This window comes from Alosa alosa, chromosome 2, assembly GCF_017589495.1.
Source record: "Alosa alosa isolate M-15738 ecotype Scorff River chromosome 2, AALO_Geno_1.1, whole genome shotgun sequence".
Lineage (NCBI taxonomy): Eukaryota > Metazoa > Chordata > Actinopteri > Clupeiformes > Clupeidae > Alosa > Alosa alosa.
The window spans coordinates 30,656,474-30,674,216 of NC_063190.1; the positions used below are offsets into that span (position 1 = coordinate 30,656,474).

Consider the following 17,743-nt stretch of genomic DNA (forward strand, 5'->3'; position numbering starts at 1 on the left):
TGTGTGTGTGTGTGTGTGTGTGTGTGTGTGTGTGTGCCTGTGCCTGCAGGTGCGGATGTCAACAGAGCCACAGCTAATAATGACCACACAGTGGTGTCCCTGGCCTGCGCCGGAGGCCACTTGGCCGTGGTGGAGCTTCTGCTGGCTCACGGGGCCGACCCCACGCACAGACTAAAGGTGCCCACACCTCACCCTCCTCACATCTCACCCTCCTCACATCTCACCCTCCTCACACCTCACCCTCCTCACACCTCACCCTCCTCACACCTCACCCTCCTCACCCCTCCTCACATCTCGCCCTCCTCACATCTCGCCCTCCTCACATCTCGCCCTCCTCACATCTCGCCCTCCTCACATCTCGCCCTCCTCACATCTCACCTCACCCTCCTCCCCCTCCTCACATCTCCCCCTCCTCACATCTCCCCCTCCTCACATCTCCCCCTCCTCACATCTCCCCCTTCTCACACCTCACCCTCCTCACATCTCACCTCACCCTCCTCACATCTCACCTCACCCTCCTCACCTCACCCTCCTCCACCCCCCTCCTCACATCACACCTCACCCTCCTCACACCTCACCCTCCTCACACCTCCCCCTCCTCACATCTCACCCTCCTCACATTTCACCCTCCTCACATCACACCTCACCCTCCTCACATCTCCCCCTCCTCACCCTCCTCCCCCTCCTCACATCTCACCTCACCCTCCTCACATCCCCTCCTCCTCACATCTCACCCTCCTCACATCTCCCCATCTCAGCTGTCAAGGATGGTTTAGAACAAATAACGACATGTGAATGCAAATGGATATAGTGTGACTAGTGTTATGTAAGTGTTGTATGCGTACTTTTGTGCAGATTAATTCATTAATTGAAACAAAAAAGAGGAAAGCAATGCCCAGAGGTTATGTGTTTTTACTCAGGGAATGTAAAGAAAGACACTTGCAAGAAATGTAACACACTTTAGTAGAAATTTAAAGGAGAAATGAATAGAGTTTCAGTTCTTACTCCATTCTCAGTTGAAAACCTGTTTTAACTGATTCACGGAAGGGAGACTGTTTTAACTGTTGTGTTTTGTTTGTGTTTGTGTTTGGTTAGGATGGCTCCACCATGTTGATTGAATCTGCTAAAGGTGGCCACACTAATGTGGTGTCCTACCTCCTGGACTACCCAAATAACGCCCCCACCACGGAGATGCCCCAGCTCACACCTCCCTCTCACGACACGTCCCAGGTGAGGACCACGCGTCTGTAGGAGAACAGGCCACTCTACTCTAGCATGCTGTTTTGAAGATATGGATCCCTAGATTAATTGTGTTTTAAGTGGCTTACGCTAGTATTAGTGTTAGAGCTAATGGCTGGGACAGTGGCACCTGGTGACAGGTCTGGCTAATAGAAACAGAGATGTGGTTGCCAGGTAAATATGTGGCTGTGACCTTTTATGCAGCCAGGGACTTAAGTGGGCACCAAAAAATGGCTTGACAGGAATACCCTTGCAACTAACTACTTTTATGACAAGGGATGTAAAAAGGAATATTGATTCGCTTGAGTATTTGTTTTGTGATGCTATGTCATCTGTCTTCTCCCATTCTACTCTAATGTAACAGTGCAAGTTGACATAGGAAGGGTGCACTGCTGATGTCAGAAAAAAATCACAGTATATCACAATATATAATAATATAACAATAATATGTTATACCGTAACCCCTGTGATGGTATAGTATCACTGGGATCCTGCCAATACACAGCCCTGTTTATGACCCAAGTTCCTCCTTGTCTGTTCCTCTCAGGCTCCCAGAGTTCCATTCCAGGCCCTGGCCATGGTGGTGCCTCCCCAGGAACCCGACAGAGTTCCATCCAGCTCTTCACCTGTCTCAAGCAAAGGTTGGTGGAGAACGTATGAGCTGCTTCATTCACTTGAAATCAGAGATGTAAAATTCTAGCTTTAGAAAGTGAAAGTCTTGCCATGTATTGGTTCTACCTGTGCCCTTAACACATTAGCTGATCTACCTGGCTTAAGAATTGTGCTACCGTAAGTTTATAAGTTGTAATTGTTTTTATTTATTTCTCTCCCCTCTCCTTAGGCATGTCCAAGCAGCGGCTAGCCCAGCTGCAGAGCACGCCGGGCAGCCTGGACGCAGACCTGCTGCAGCCCTTTCACCCGTACCAGCAGCCGCTGGAGTGCATCGTGGAGGAGACGGAGGGCAAGCTCAACGAGCTGGGCCAGCGCATCAGCGCCATCGAGCGCGCCCAGCTCCAGTCGCTGGAGCTCATCCAGGGCGAGCCGCTCACCAAGGACAAGATCGAGGAGCTGAAGAAGAGCCGCGAGGAGCAGCTGCAGAAGAAGAAGAAGATCCTCAAGGAGCTGCAGAAGGTGGAGCGGCAGCTGCAGCTCAAGACGCAGCAGCAGTTCACCAAAGAGTACATGGAGGCCAAGGGGCCCAAGGGCGAGGCCGGGCCGGCGGCAGGGGTGGAGGAGCCTGGCGCCCCCCTGCCCGGGCAACCACCCCAGCTGGGCACCGACGATACCACCATCGCCGTGGACGGGGAGGGGCAGCCCGATTACTGCAAGCTCATCCCGCCCATCGACGACGATGAGGTGGAGGAGCTGGAGGACGAGGAGGCGGGCGGGGACGAGGCCGGGGACGTCGGCGAGTACCCCAAACTCCCGCAGGTGGACACTATCCTTTATCGGGAGTCCTCCCAGCCGCCCCCTCCCCCTCCGCCTCCCCCTCCTCCCGCGCTGCCGCAGCAGCCGTCACCCCCACCGCTGCCGGCGTCCAGCTTCGTCCCCATCCAGCCGCTGGCCGCGCAGCAGTGCGCCGACTTCGCCAGCGGTGGTGGCGGCATGGAGTACCCCTGCGCCTTGGATGGCGGCAGCCCCGAGCTGCAGAGGGCCATGCTGGGGCAGCAGCTGGGCACCGGCCTCCTCAGCCAGGTGCCCGACGGCCTCATGGTCGCTTCACCCGCACAGGTGCCTGACGGCCTCATGGTCGCTTCACCCGCACAGACGCTCACTGACACGCTGGACGACATCATGGCAGGTGGGTCATCATTCCCCTCTGATGCTCACAGACATGGCAGTAGCTTGACCGCCGCAGCCTACGTGACGGAGAACATAATGGGTTGATGGGCAGGGAGGGTAACCCTGTTAGTACAAGGCATTTGGGGAGTAAAATATCTTTGTAAAAATCTGTATAGATGCCACATGCCACACCTAAATGACCTATATGCAGTAGCATGACCTGGTCCTGTGTTGTTGGCTGAGCTCCTAACCCATTCGCCTCTGTGCAGCAGTGGGTAGCAGAGTGCCTATGATCGACACTACAACCTCCCCCACGCCTCAGGCCCCCATCAGCGCCACGTCGCCCTCTGTGATGGCCCTCTACCCTACCGTGGACATCGACGCCTATGTAAGACCCCTCAACATGTTCTGTGGAACAGTGGCACACTTGCATGATATCTTTGAGTGATGTCACCATAATCACAAGGCTGTACACCTATTGACACCTATTGATCTTTTACTCCCAGGTATTTAGGAGGTCTAGAACAAATGCTTTATTTCAGTCAAAGTCAGTCAAATAGCTAGTTATTTTACCAGCAAACTGTCTTGTGAAAATCTTACTTCCTGCAGTTTGTCAAACAGCATTATCAGAATTAAACAGCCTTATCTTTTCAGGATCTGAGAGTCTGGCTTAAGAACCATAAAGGCAGCGGTCATTCCATCCAAAATGGCCATTTAGACAAATAAAAACATTTAAGAAATGATAAGCCTAGCTTGATTTAAGGAATGATAAGCCTAACTTTTGCTGTTATCCAGTTGTTACAGTGGTCAAAGGAATAGGTCATGTGAGAATAAAGAGGGCTTTTGTCAAATCAGCTATCTGATATCTTTACAGTGTACTAGCTTATGTGTATGAGATACCATTTTTTTTTTAATGTTTCAGTAGGCCAAAACGAAGTTGCGTAATGACCTTTGTAGCAATGCGTTGGTAGTTATCAAGGACATTGGGGTTCAGCTAAATCTGTGTGTGTTTCTATGGGATAGACGGAGAGCAATCACGACACAGCGCTCACTCTGGCATGTGCTGGAGGCCATGAGGAACTGGTATCGGTGCTCATCACACATGGGGCCAATATCGAGCACAGGGATAAGAAAGGTAAGTGTGTGTGTGTGTGTGTGTGTGTGTGAGAGAGTGATCCTGTGTGTCTTCATGTGCATGTCTTTGTATGTGTGTGCTGGGTGTGTGTGTGTGTCTGACTGACTGTGTGTGTGTGCTGGGTATGTGTGTGTGTGTCTGACTGACTGTGTGTGTGTGCTGGGTATGTGTGTGTGTGTGTGTGTCTGACTGACTGTGTGTGGGGGTTAGTCCTAATGCTCTCTCTCCTCTTTCAGGTTTCACTCCTTTGATCCTGGCCGCCACAGCAGGACATGTTGGTGTTGTGGAGATCCTGCTGGATAAAGGAGGGGACATCGAGGCCCAGTCCGAAAGAACCAAAGACACACCTCTCTCCCTGGCCTGCTCCGGGGGACGACAGGAGGTGTGCACTCTCTCCCACCACACACACACACAGCAGGGATGGAAATTAGCCACCCGCCCCCCGCCAAATGCGGGTAGTTTTGTGCGCTGGCGGGTGAATTTGGTCAACTTACCAGCCACTGTGGCGGGTAGAGCTAGCATAGGGCACAAATAGTCAGATCCCGTCTAATTTTCATACTTATTGACGGTTAAAAATAAGAAAGTGTCTTTAGGGATCGTGTAACGTTACCAGCATATAAGGGTAAATCGCGCTGATTTGAAGTTCTACAACAACTCGTAGTGAGCCGCCACCCGCAGCATAGCCTATAGGCACTGGTGCAGCGCTTCACTTATAAGTATAAGTATATATACTCTTTTGATCCCGTGAGGGAAATTTGGTCTCTGCATTTATCCCAATCCGTGAATTAGTGAAACACACAGCACACAGTGTACACACAGTGAGGTGAACCACACACTAATCCCGGCGCAGTGAGCTGCCTGCATCAACAGCGGCGCTCGGGGAGCAGTGAGGGGTTAGGAGCCTTGCTCAAGGGCACTTCAGCCATGCCTACTGGTCGGGGTTCGAACCGGCAACCCTCCGGTTACTGGTCCGAAGTGCTAACCAGTAGGCCACGGCTGCCCCACTTTCACTTCACTACCATTAATAAACTGTCACTGTGCTTTCATGTGCCACTGCTAGCTTATTTCAGGATGGCTGCATAAACATAAATCTAGTGAGATCTGTGGATCTGCGTTGTATCTTCACAGGATAATACGTAAATAGTTCTCTTTTGAATTGACCCGTATAGCTATTTTAATCCGGCCTGCGACACGCTGCTATTTAGACCTATGAGAAAGACAGACGGTGGACATATGAAGTTCTGTTGACCTTTAGTTTTGTTGCTACTGTGCTTGGAGGACAGTTGGAAGGTTTAGTGCAAAACTCAGAACATTTTAGTCGTATCGCAATAATGCCGATTACCGTGATCATTTTGGGTAGCCTACTATAATCATATCACATCACATTTCCATGCCGTTTCTCTAGTGGATGGTAAAAAAGTTGAGTGGCTGGTAGATTTTGGAATCCACCAGCCACAGTGGCAGGTAGAAAAAATATTTAATTTCCATCCCTCACACACACACACACACACTTAGACAGTACATCTCAGGTCATGCCATATTACGTAGATATCCATCGTAATGTTTTTGCATTGTAGTTAAAAGCAATTGGTGACCAACTTTGTAAAGTAGCTCTCTCCGGCCTTGCTTGTGGCAGGTGGTGGAGCTGCTTCTGCTTCGTGGGGCCAACAAGGAGCACCGCAACGTGTCCGACTACACGCCCCTCAGCCTGGCAGCCTCAGGAGGCTACGTCAACATCATCAAGATCCTCCTGAACGCTGGAGCAGAAATTAACTCCAGGTACCATGACTAAACCCCCAGCCCTCTGTCGGGCTCTGTGCGCCCCAAGCATCCAGCTGCCAGTCTAACTGTCAGCATGCATCAGACACCCTTCTATCAGTTTGGGTTGTCTCATCTGAAAAGTGCCCCTCTGTACTGATGTGACCTTATTGAAGGTAACAATAACTGAGTGGGAAAAGACTATGATGCATAGGTTTAATATTTGCTGGTAAAGACAACATAGATTGAGACGTATCCACTCATGCAGCATTTGTAACCCACATTTTTACCCACCATTATTATCATTAAAATCTTTGTTTTTTAGCTTAGAAACACTCCACAGCTTTCAATAGCTCCATAGAATTTGGCTTGTTCATTTTGATCAAGTTGATAATGATGGGTTTTACTGCATTTTCAAAAAAAAGTGCTTAATAGCTGGTACTATAACACATAATAAGTAAGGGATAATGTATAGAACGCCGGTCATTATCAGGAAATAAGTCCCGACAGGGCGAACCGGACCCCGATGTGCAGCGGAGGGGTCTTTTTCCGCCCTGAAGGGACTTATTTTCCCAATAATGACCGGCGTTCTATACATTATCCCGCTTATTACACGGCTACTTGCCAAAACGAAACAATAAACTCTCCACGATATGACTCTTTAGCCTACATAGGCCAGGTGTCGCAACCTTTTTTGCCTGGAGAGCCACTTTTACCAAATTTATTACTTTTTTAATCTCAGAAGAGCCACATAAAGACGGTTACAAGAAAAAAGTTTGGATATTTAACGTAGTTACTTTCATTCAACAGAAGATTTTTAACTAGCCTACATTTTCTACTAGTTTTAATTTGCAAGTAACTTGCAACTTCCTTATCTAGCCTAGGCTACAGCAAGCGCACACATCAACAATCACAATTAAAGTGTTCTCGTGACTGAAATGGAGGGAAATCGGTGATTTTGTTTGATATTGACATGGCAACGAACCGCGAATGTAACAATATTTGTGCAGCTACGGTTATGGAGTCAAGTGAGTGGAAAGTTATGTAGACTAAATTACTCAGATAGACTTACAATATTACATTTTGAATCAAAATGAACAAACTAAAATAAAATACATTTTAATTAAATACTCATTAATTAATTTCAAATACTGAGCCGCATCAGAGGGATCAAAGAGCCGCATGCGGCTCCGGAGCCGCGGGTTGCCGACCCCTGGCCTAGGCTATAGCCTATTACCGTTCATCGTGGCTTTTGCTGAGAAACAAATAGTTCGTAACAACATACGCTGAACTTAACTCAAACATTCTTTAGAACACAGCTGATCAACCCTCTGCTTTTTACTTTATTATCATATTTACTACATTATCATCATCATAATCACTATACTCATAATAATAACCATCATAACAATCATCATGGTAATACCGGTATTATGTTAAACAAATTCGCATAAATTAAGGTTAGTAGAGAAAACATTAACATTGTGTGTGTTTCTCCTGCAGGACGGGCAGTAAGCTGGGCATCTCTCCTCTGATGCTGGCGGCCATGAATGGGCACGTGCCAGCGGTGAAGCTGCTGCTGGACATGGGCTCAGACATCAACGCCCAGATCGAGACCAACCGCAACACGGCGCTGACACTGGCCTGCTTCCAGGGCCGCGCAGAGGTGGTCAGCCTGCTGCTGGATCGCAGGGCCAACGTGGAACACCGTGCCAAGGTCAGCTTCAAGCGCCTGTTTTACCGTAGTACCCTCTCTCTATCTCTCCCCCACTTGGGCTGTTTTAATGCCTTGGCACACTGCAAACTATCTCTATAAAACAACTGTAATTTTTACTATTAGCACTAACTTTCCTATCTATAAAAAACAACTGTAATTTTTACTATTAGCACTAACTGTCGGTAGCAATGTGGACTTGCGTTTGCGCTCTCCCACCACCTTCCTCTCAAGTGTCCAGTCACCATCAAAATTTAATCACATGGTCTTGGATTAACAAAAGTAACAGAGATGTCCTCAGATTGATGTATATTTGGCGGTTAACATGTTCAGACTCATCTGAATCATCAAAGGTCTGTAGCAGGTCTCCTCACGTGTCCTCATGTGCCTCCTCTTGTAGACGGGTCTAACTCCACTCATGGAGGCAGCATCAGGTGGCTATGCGGAGGTGGGCCGGGTGCTGCTGGACAAGGGTGCCGATGTGAACGCCCCTCCAGTCCCCTCCTCCAGGGACACGGCTCTCACCATCGCGGCAGACAAGGGCCACTACAAGTTCTGTGAGCTTCTCATCATCAGGTCAGTTCGTTTCCTATTCGTTGTGTCTCATGACGTCACTGTAGCTTTACGCCGCCATCTTTACGACCGATTTGGGCAGCTCAGCCGCCCAGTGGCAGGGATGCAAACAGCGCGCCTTTTGGCGGATGCCGCCTTTTTATAATTATATAAAAATTATAATTTCATCAAAGTTAATTCTGTATTAAAATGACTACATAAACACATAGCCTACCGTTACAGTCCATGAAACATAGGAAGTGTAAGACAACACTAAATCAAAAAGCTGTGCACGTAAAAATCCCATTTGCTGCGCACCATTATCCTACTGCTACAAGGCTGCACTTCACTGCACTCACTGCAAGGATTTAATGTTACATCTATCAGTCCGGGATCCAGTAATTTTGTGTCGCGCCTGGTCTTTTTTGCAAGAAAGGTAAGGTTAACCATATTTGATGTCTTCTAATCACATAATTTCTACCATTTGCATTGTGTAATGTTTAGGTTGTCCTAATGTGTCATTACAGTCTTTACAATAACTGCCAGATTAGTGCTAGTTATACAACAATTGGGTTCTATGGAACTATTTATTTGTTTCTGATTGGCCGAGAGACGTTCCATGAGTTGGAATATCCCTGGACATTTCAACTCAGACTTTGCACAGCTAATAATAAATCACTCCGCGATACAATGCGAAGATTTGACACAATGTTCTCATCCCATATGTTTGCATCCCTGCAGTGGTCACACAACAGCTGACCGTCTGACAGCTAACAGCTGATAACCCACCACAAACTGTTCCCATAAAGTCACAATCACCTCGTTTCCCTTCCCTTCATGTTCATGTTCTTTCAATGAGTATAAACCATGTAGTGTATAAAATACGTATAAACACATCTTACATTAAAGGACATTATCCAGATTAATGACAGCTAGCTGTGAGCTAAATTACACTAAAATGAGTGGTAGGCTAGCTTGCTATCTTAGAACTCACTACATGTAGTAAGAGTAAACTACCACCAAAATCATACATTTGAATTGTTTTTACATAATACTTACATTTCTCATGATTAAATATAAATCCTTGGTGGCCAGGTGCCGCACTTTCACGTTTTTGACCCATCCAGCCACAGCATATTGATAGGCAGTTAAAGCACTTTTTAATTACTGTAGGTCTAAACGTAATTTAGCCTACAAACCGATCGTACCACACTGAAAGCTAATATTTGGTCACTATAACCTACATCTGTCCTCTGTCAAATACAAATGCATTTCCAGCTTTGAACAAAACCGTTCAGGAATTAGGCCTATTACAGCAAAAGTGGGACGTGCGTTTCATTCCTCCCTCCTCGGGACCGTTGAAACAACATTAGGGGACGAATGAACATAGGCCTAGGCCTAAGGCTACAATAATATAAAACGTCCCACAACTTCAAAATTTTACTACATATCATGAATGGCAGGCCTACTCCCAGTAGGGGTAATTTTAGATAGATTGTTGCAGGGCTATAGCCTCTTCGTGCATGTCTGATAACTCGTTGCCATCATCGTGAAGCGTGTGCGGTTTTTGAAATATCATGCCCTGTGGATGATTCTGCGATGTTTATAGCTAGAACGGTAAGCTTTCCCATTTATATCATGTTTATATTGTTGGAAATGTCGTTTCACTAGGTTTTTACGTGGGTTTGGCCAGTGGCTTTCAAAGTGGGGGCCACGAGGGGGTGCCAGGGGGGCCTCAGCAAGTTGTAAGGAAAAATAAAAGCAATAATAAATACATTTGAAAAAATTAAAATATACCTATTACTATGAGGGGAGGCTGTTATAAATAGCATTATAAACATTTGTTGCATATCTGAACATTATATTTTCCATGATAATGACTAGGAATAATAGTAGAGTGATAGCTCTCATAAAGCAGGAAGCCCCAAATGCAATTTTTACACACTGTATGCTCCATCGCGAAATGCTTGTGGCTAAAATAATTATTACTGTAGGATTAGGTTAATGTATTTTTACATTTGCCGTAGTATTGTCGATAGGTTTAATAACACAAAAAGGGGGTCCTTGGCCAGAACCTAGTGGTATTTGGGGGGCCTTGTTGTGGAAAAGTTTGGGAACCCCTGGGTTAGGCCACGGCACATCCAAATAAGTAGGCCTAGGCTTAACGACCCGGCCGTCAGTCTCCATGGATAACATGGGAAAACTCGACCCCCTGTGGGCCCAAATGCATTTTCATCTTCCTAAAACTGTTTTTCCATGTCTCACCTCCATAAATGATTGTTTAAACACAGATATTTGTGCATTTAATTAAAATACATGGAGTTACAGCCTGGTCGGGACGATTGAAGCTTGTTTCAATCGTCCCGACACAGACATAGTCTATCACTAGGCCTAGCTTGTTTTGCTTTCCATGTAAACAAGCATGCGATATGAAAGTCTGGGATTGTGGAGAACTAAATGGTCTACTGAATAAGCATGAATAGGTCGAACCTTTAAATGAAAAATACTCATTAGGCTAACAATCAAAAAATAACCTCTAATGAAGTTTACTTTTGCGCATCAAAACTCGTTTATCGCCTGTGACTCCGTGATACAATAGATACTATAGGTTAGCCTACTCTTGAATGCCTTCCACTGTAGCCTACGGGGAGGGGTTATGAACAAGGTAGGCTGTGTAACCTACTGTAGATATCGCAGAAAGCCAATTGGGCAAGCCTGGGCAGATCATAAGGGACAAAATAAATCTGGGGGTAACAAATAAGGATCGATCGACATATCTCTCTCACACACATTCAAATGTGCAGTGTGGGCGGCCATACTGGGCGAGATCGGTCGTAAATATGGCGGCGTTCTATTTGATAGTGACGTAGATAGCACCTATGAATAGACCCTTTCAAGAGAGTTCCATTATCAGCATCATAGTTGGCCCCACAAGGCCTCCGTTTTAACATTCCATATGTTATCTTAATGCAGAGGAAGTAGATTAGGAACCAAATAGAACGTTCAAGCATTGTTTTGTTTTTTTGTTTTTTTGAAAGGGTCTATAGCATGAACATTAAAGTTTGATACCAACATACTGTGCCCTGTGTTAATGCCCTGTGGTTTTGGTACAGGTTGTTCCAAGATTACTAGCCTGGAAGCCAGCCCGAAAACCCCGGCCACAAAATTTGAGGTCGGGAAATTCGGTCTGGACTTGTTCCATTGAGAAGCAACTATGCCCGAACCCGAACCAGTTCGCACCAATCAAATTGTATGGGCGGGCTTTATTCAATGATGGACAGATGAGCAACGGTGCCTAGTCACACTCAGCACACAGTGAACACACAGTGAGGTGAAACACACACTAATCCCGGCGCAGTGAGCTGCCTGCAACAACAGTGGCACTCGGGGAGCAGTGAGGGATTAGGTGCCTTGCTCAAGGGCACTTCAGCCGTGCCTACTGGTCGGGGTTCGAACCGGCAACCTTACAAGTCCAAAGCGCTAACCAGTAGGCCATGGCTGCTGTCGCTAGAGAAGCTATAGCTTACGTTTAGATTTCACTATTGTGTCTGTTAGCCTTTTGACAGTACAATAACTTTAAAAAAAACGTTCAAAAGCGAAATTAAACTAAAACGGCGAGAAGAATTCACGGTAGACTATTTCGTTGATCTGATTGGTTAGGTCTATCCAATTGAGTGCAGAGGCATTTTTTCCCCGTGTTGGTGGACTCCTCTTTGCTATCTACACCACCTCCTTGGGACAGATTATCCGTTCGCACGGCTTCTCATACCACTGCTATGCAGGCGACACACAGCTCTATCTGTCCTTTCCACCTGGCGACCCCCCTGGTTTCAGCACGGATCTCGGATTGCCTTTCAGACATAGCTACATGGATGAAGGCACACCACCTCCAGCTGAACCTCTCAAAGACTGAACTGCTGGTCATCCCAGCTAAACCTACCATACACCACGACATCAACATCAAATTTGACTCCCTGTCTGTTTCACCGACCAGGACTGCAAGAAATCTAGGAGTTGTTCTTGACAACCAACTAAACTTCTGGGATCATGTTGCCTCAGTCGCCCGGGCATGCCGTTTTGCACTCTACAACATACGGGAAAATCAGGACTTACTTGACTCAAGATGCTACCCAACTTCTGGTTCAGGCAATTGTCATCTCCGCGACTTCGACTACTGCAATGCCCTCCTGACAGGTCTCCCAGCCTGCGCAGTGAAACCACTTCAGATGATCCAGAACGCTGCGGCCCTGGTCTACAACCAACCCAAAAGGGCACATGTTACCCGCTACTCATCCAGCTACACTGGCTACCTATGGCGGCCCGCATCAAATTCAAGTCTCTAACGCTTGCCTACAAAGTAGTCTCGGTTCTGCTCCCACCTACTTGAATGCCCTCATACAGACTTACACTACCTCCAGACCGCTGGGCTCCTCTGACTAACGACGCCTAGCTCTACCACCGTGCGCTCAAGCCAATCCAAACTTTTCTCATCTGTTGTTCCTGGTTGGTGGAACACACTGCCAGTTCCTACAAGGGCAGGGACATCCTTTTCCACTTTCAAAAAACTCCTGAAGACCCAGCTCTTTAGAGAACACCTACTCTCATAGCAACACTTACAACAAGTCTTACTGATCCTAACACTCACCAGCCGTTTTAAACTGACAAGTAACTGTTAAAAACAGCACTCACCGACGCACTTATTCTTACTGTACTCTAATGTTTTTTTGTTTTTTTAAACTGTCCTAAAATTGTGAGAATTGTTCTAAAAACGTACTGTTTACCATGTTGTTAGTCGCTTTGGTTAAAAAGCGTCAGCCAAATGTAATGTAATGTAATGTAATGTAATGTAATGTGGAAACAAACCCCATAATCATGTCCCAATGGAGCAGTATCAGACTCAAATTCCGACTAGAATTGAGTATGGCTACGTCAGGCTACAAGGTTAGATGTTTAATTCCTCTCCTCCTTCCTTTGCAGGGGGGCCCACATTGACGTTCATAATAAGAAGGGGAACACTCCTCTATGGCTCGCTGCGAATGGCGGCCATTTTGATGTGGTCCAGCTGCTAGAGCAGTCAGGTGCTGATGTCGACGCTGCAGACAACCGCAAAATCACCCCCCTCATGGCCGCTTTCCGCAAGGTGAGACTTGTATGGCACGTTCATCGACTCATCTCTGGTACCACCACAAAGCTGTAGCTAAGTGGAATTATGTACACATTGAACTGAGCATTGATGCTATCTCAAATTATGTATGGCCACACTGCCACCTAGCTGTAGTCTCATTTTCATGTTGATCTCATTTTCAGGGCCATGTGAAAGTTGTGCAATACTTGGTGAAGGAGGTGAACCAGTTCCCCTCTGACATAGAGTGCATGAGATACATCGCCACAATTGCGGATAAGGTATATACATACGGTCATTGTATTCATCCCTACATTCCCCTCTCATAGTTTCCTACATACATTGTGCCGTATAATAGTGGAGTTTGTAAAGGGGGCCCTGGGGATGTTGTGTGCTCTGGGCTGCTGGGATTGGCTGTAAACCGGCCTGCTTTCCACGTTGCAGGAGCTGCTGAAGAAATGCCACCAGTGCATGGAGACCATCGTCAAAGCAAAGGACCAACAGGCGGCAGAGGCCAACAAGAACGCCTGTATCCTCCTCAAAGAGCTCGACCTGGAGAAAGTAAGTGTTTGCAGACTCCTAGCCTAAGAACTAGGCTAAAACCCTTGGAAGTCTTTTTTTGAGTCATTTTTAGGCTCCATTGAAAATGTGGTATTGGAGTTTAAAGGTTGTATCAGCGATTGCAGTCCCAAAAAAGGCCCAAACATAAATGATCATTCATCTAATCTTTCCTAACGATCTGCTAGCTGCCCGCCCCATAACCAGGCTGTCAAAAAAACTTGCACACAAAAACCAACAAGTGTTAGCAAAATGGCAAGGCAAAATAAAGTGTTCCAACCAATAACCGTCGAGATGCACGTTCAGGAGAGTTTCAGTTGCACGGGAGGGAGCGGGAGGGAGTAGCGAGCTAGGTCTCTGTTTTGTTTGAACGTCAACAGAACATTACCCCGCCATCGCTGATACAACCTTTAATGGTTCTCTCATTTGTGGTATGTAGTCCCGCGAGGAGAGTAAGAAGCAGGCCCTGATTGCAAAGCGAGAGAAGCGCAAGGAGAAGCGCAAGAAGAAGAAGGAGGAGCAGAAGAGGAAGATGGAGGAGGAGGAGGCCAAAGTGAAGGAGACCTTTGACGTGCAGGACGAGGAGAAAGATTCCGCAGAAGGTTCGTAGCTTTTTCCTTCTCACACAGGGCGGTCTTCCAAAAGGAAGCAAAACCCAACAGTTCAGAGTATGTACAGCAATTCTGAAGAGACCTAAAAGATCAACTAGAAAACTTACATCTGCAAATCAGAGGAGATGCAACAAAATTGTGATGCATGTAGAAACACAATCTGTTCCATCATCTTTCTCAGGGCCATTTTCCACCATTGCCCTGAAACTTCTTTTCAATGTGTTTTGCTTAAATGTTTATTGCTAGGTTGCCAAATCGTCTGTCAGCCCTTTCTTTTTGTAATGTTGCTTGATGCGTCATGTGCCTGTCATAATCTGTTGCAGTGGTTGCTACTGTTTGGTGCCTTGTTCTGATTTTAATCAGTGCTGTGTTTTCCATCTCTCTGCAGAGGCGGAGGTGCCCATCGAGCCCCCCAGTGCCACCACCACCACCACCATTGGCATCTCTGCCACCTCTCCCACCTTCACCTCCGCTTTTGGCAAGAAGCGCGCCAGCCTGACCACCATGCCCAGCGCCGGCCGCAAGAACAAGAACAAGAAGTTGAAGGAGGCACCCGGCGCTGTTAACGAGCCCATCATCCTCCAGGACCCGCAGGTGGCCCTGGCGCAGCAAAAGGCCGACAAAAACAAGATCAACGGCGAGCCTCGGGGCGGCGGGGCACCGGGCGGCACCAGCGACTCGGACAACTTGGACAGCGGCGACTGCAACAGCGAGAGCAGCAGTGGCAGCGGCGGAAGTAAGAGCCATGAGCTCAGCGACGTCCCCTCGTCCTCGTTCTCCTCCTCCTCCTCATCCTCTTCTTCCTCCTCCTCCGCTCCTCCTGGTCCGGCCAAGATGCAGTCTCCACCGGAGAAGCACCATGGCCTGACCATGCAGATCTCTAGAGAGGAGAAGGTCACCCCGTCTAAGCCACATAGGTAAGGCTTGTTGGCCTAGTTTACTCTACATAGAGTTGTCAAATCTGAAGCATTGGTAGCACTACAAAACATCAGTGAGTCTTAAGCTGATGATGCACAAGGCAGCCTTTTGAGCAATGCTGCGGGGCAGCGTTGTTGTTCTGGCACATTCCCATTGATATTGGGCAATAACTGTTTTCTAGAGAACCTGAATCATCAGTAGCCACATTGTTATGGGTTTTTTTGGTTGCCAGGCAACAATGCTCAAAAAGTTGCTCCAGGTATCATTACCTTTTATTTAGACCATAAAATTAACTGATTGAAGCACAAGCCTAGTGATGCACGATATATCGGCCGCCGATATAATATCGGCCGATATGGTCATTTTTTTACACATCGGTATCGGTCCGATGTCAAAATAGGGCCGATGTGAACAGGCCGATAATCATTCCTGTGTATTTGACGTGTGTGTAGCGATCCAAGCGTGTTATCTGTCTACACTGAATCCGTTAAATATGCCTTTCTATTGCATCATATTTCTTATTTAAAATAGCAGGGCAACAAGACTGACAGAAAGACGACACTGGGCATCTGACAAAAGTTCTTTCAAAACGTTGGGTTGTATCGCGCTGCTCGCGTTGCTTGCAGTCAAGTTGATGGCTGGCTTGCATGTCATGTCACGCCTAGCACTACATCTCTCGCGGTAGGCTAAATATAACTGTGTATCAGGCAGAATGTAGTTATATGGTCGTAATAGGAATTTAATAGGGCTGTAACGATATGCGATTCAAAACTGAAATCGCAAACACTCATATCCACAAACCTGTGTCGATTGTGAAAAGGCAGAACCGACACACCCTTTCTAGTGTCTAGCAGTGCTTTGCAGCTTACGCGGCCGCATAAACAACACATCTCCCGCTTTACTTGGCGGTAGCCTACGTTGCTTTCATTGTAGACTTTACCAAACAGTATAAACCCCCTGTTAACCTTTCCTGCTTTGTTTCAGACCGTAGTCAGAAACGCAGGGAAGATTCGTTATTCGAGGGCCGATGTTATAAGATAGAATAACGTCGGGGTCACGGTCCCATTTCTGATGAGCAAAATACACGCTGAACTTTATGGAGTTTTATTTCGGACAGTAACACCGCTCACACTGTGTACAGACTCCAACTTGAACTTCCACACTCTCTGCTCCAGTCACATACATACACTTCCTCACTCTATCTGCCTCGTTCCCAGCTTCCCACACACACACACACACACACACACACACACACACACACACACACACACACACACACAGAGCTCTCTTAAAGGAGCCGCAACACCATTTTACAACCTCTCTTTGCCCCGCTCTCTCTCGCTCACTCAATGGACACGCGCGACTCGGCCAACGCAATCCAAATAAAACATTACAATCGTTGAAAGCAAGGACTCATAGAAGGCGACTAGCTAAATTACTATTAAATCTGCTTAGCAACATTAGCATGCTGCACATATTTGTTTAAAACTCTTGGTTTCAAGTTGACTGATCATCTCAATACCAATGTTTCCCAAAAGTGCCTGTACCAAGGAAAACAAGTATTACCTTTAAACTTAAACACATATGGGGAAACTGAACAGTCCAATCAGTAGACTATGATAAGCTAGCCAACTATGCTACTTTGTTTACAATATTTCCAGGCTTCAACCACACAGCTGAATTAAAGAGGGAGAGTTGTAATATAAATAGTAGGCCTATAGTGTGCCATACCTATAGGCTAATCTGCATAAAGTGCTGTCATAAATATCAGACATTCAGTATTCTCTCTTTCTCTCAGGATATAAAATAATACAGATATATTCTATTATATTGTAATCCTCTGGTGTTCTAAGGTAGGCTATTGAAACGTTATTTAAAAAAATGCATTTTGGAAAATAGCTCTTTATTTGATTATCATAAGAATGTGTTTTCTATACAGATATATCGACATCGGTAAATATCGGTATCGGCCATAACAGCAAAATTAATATCGGTTATCGGTATCGGCCACAATTTTCACATCGGTGCATCACTACACAAGCCCATTGGGGAATATGGTGTTGGGCATAGTGTCAGCCTGTCACTGTATAAACATGACACTATATTTCCCCAGGGTCTATGATGTGGAGTCTCACAGTTCTTCGTTCTCATCTGTGAAGACAAACTCACTGCCCATCACCTCACCAAACAACAAGATGAACCTCACCAGCCCCAAAAGGGGTCAGAAGCGAGAGGACGGATGGAAAGAAGTTGTCCGCAGGTAAGCTGAGAACGATTATGGTGGAAAATAATAACGTACAAAGTAGTTTTGCTCTCAAAAAAAGAACGTAGTATAGAGAACATGTAGTAACATG

At 46.5% G+C, this 17,743-nt stretch overlaps 1 protein-coding gene across 7 annotated transcripts in view; it reads left to right on the forward strand.

Moving 5' to 3' along the window:
• ankhd1 (ankyrin repeat and KH domain containing 1) overlaps nt 1-17,743 on the forward strand; it is a 38,038-nt gene that overhangs the window by 15,292 nt on the left and 5,003 nt on the right. For 4 of the 7 annotated variants that reach the window (XM_048237985.1, XM_048237988.1, XM_048237989.1 and 1 more), the window contains exons 12-27: nt 50-177; nt 1,096-1,230; nt 1,787-1,880; nt 2,081-3,040; nt 3,291-3,409; nt 4,045-4,156; nt 4,393-4,538; nt 5,793-5,935; nt 7,418-7,631; nt 8,029-8,204; nt 13,158-13,320; nt 13,488-13,583; nt 13,747-13,863; nt 14,300-14,462; nt 14,860-15,388; nt 17,503-17,649. In XM_048237985.1, the coding sequence (XP_048093942.1) occupies nt 50-177; nt 1,096-1,230; nt 1,787-1,880; nt 2,081-3,040; nt 3,291-3,409; nt 4,045-4,156; nt 4,393-4,538; nt 5,793-5,935; nt 7,418-7,631; nt 8,029-8,204; nt 13,158-13,320; nt 13,488-13,583; nt 13,747-13,863; nt 14,300-14,462; nt 14,860-15,388; nt 17,503-17,649 (3,442 nt within the window). The remainder of the gene's footprint in view (nt 1-49; nt 178-1,095; nt 1,231-1,786; nt 1,881-2,080; nt 3,041-3,290; nt 3,410-4,044; nt 4,157-4,392; nt 4,539-5,792; nt 5,936-7,417; nt 7,632-8,028; nt 8,205-13,157; nt 13,321-13,487; nt 13,584-13,746; nt 13,864-14,299; nt 14,463-14,859; nt 15,389-17,502; nt 17,650-17,743) is intronic. The other 3 variants (XM_048237990.1, XM_048237991.1, XM_048237986.1) reach the window with 3 other exon arrangements.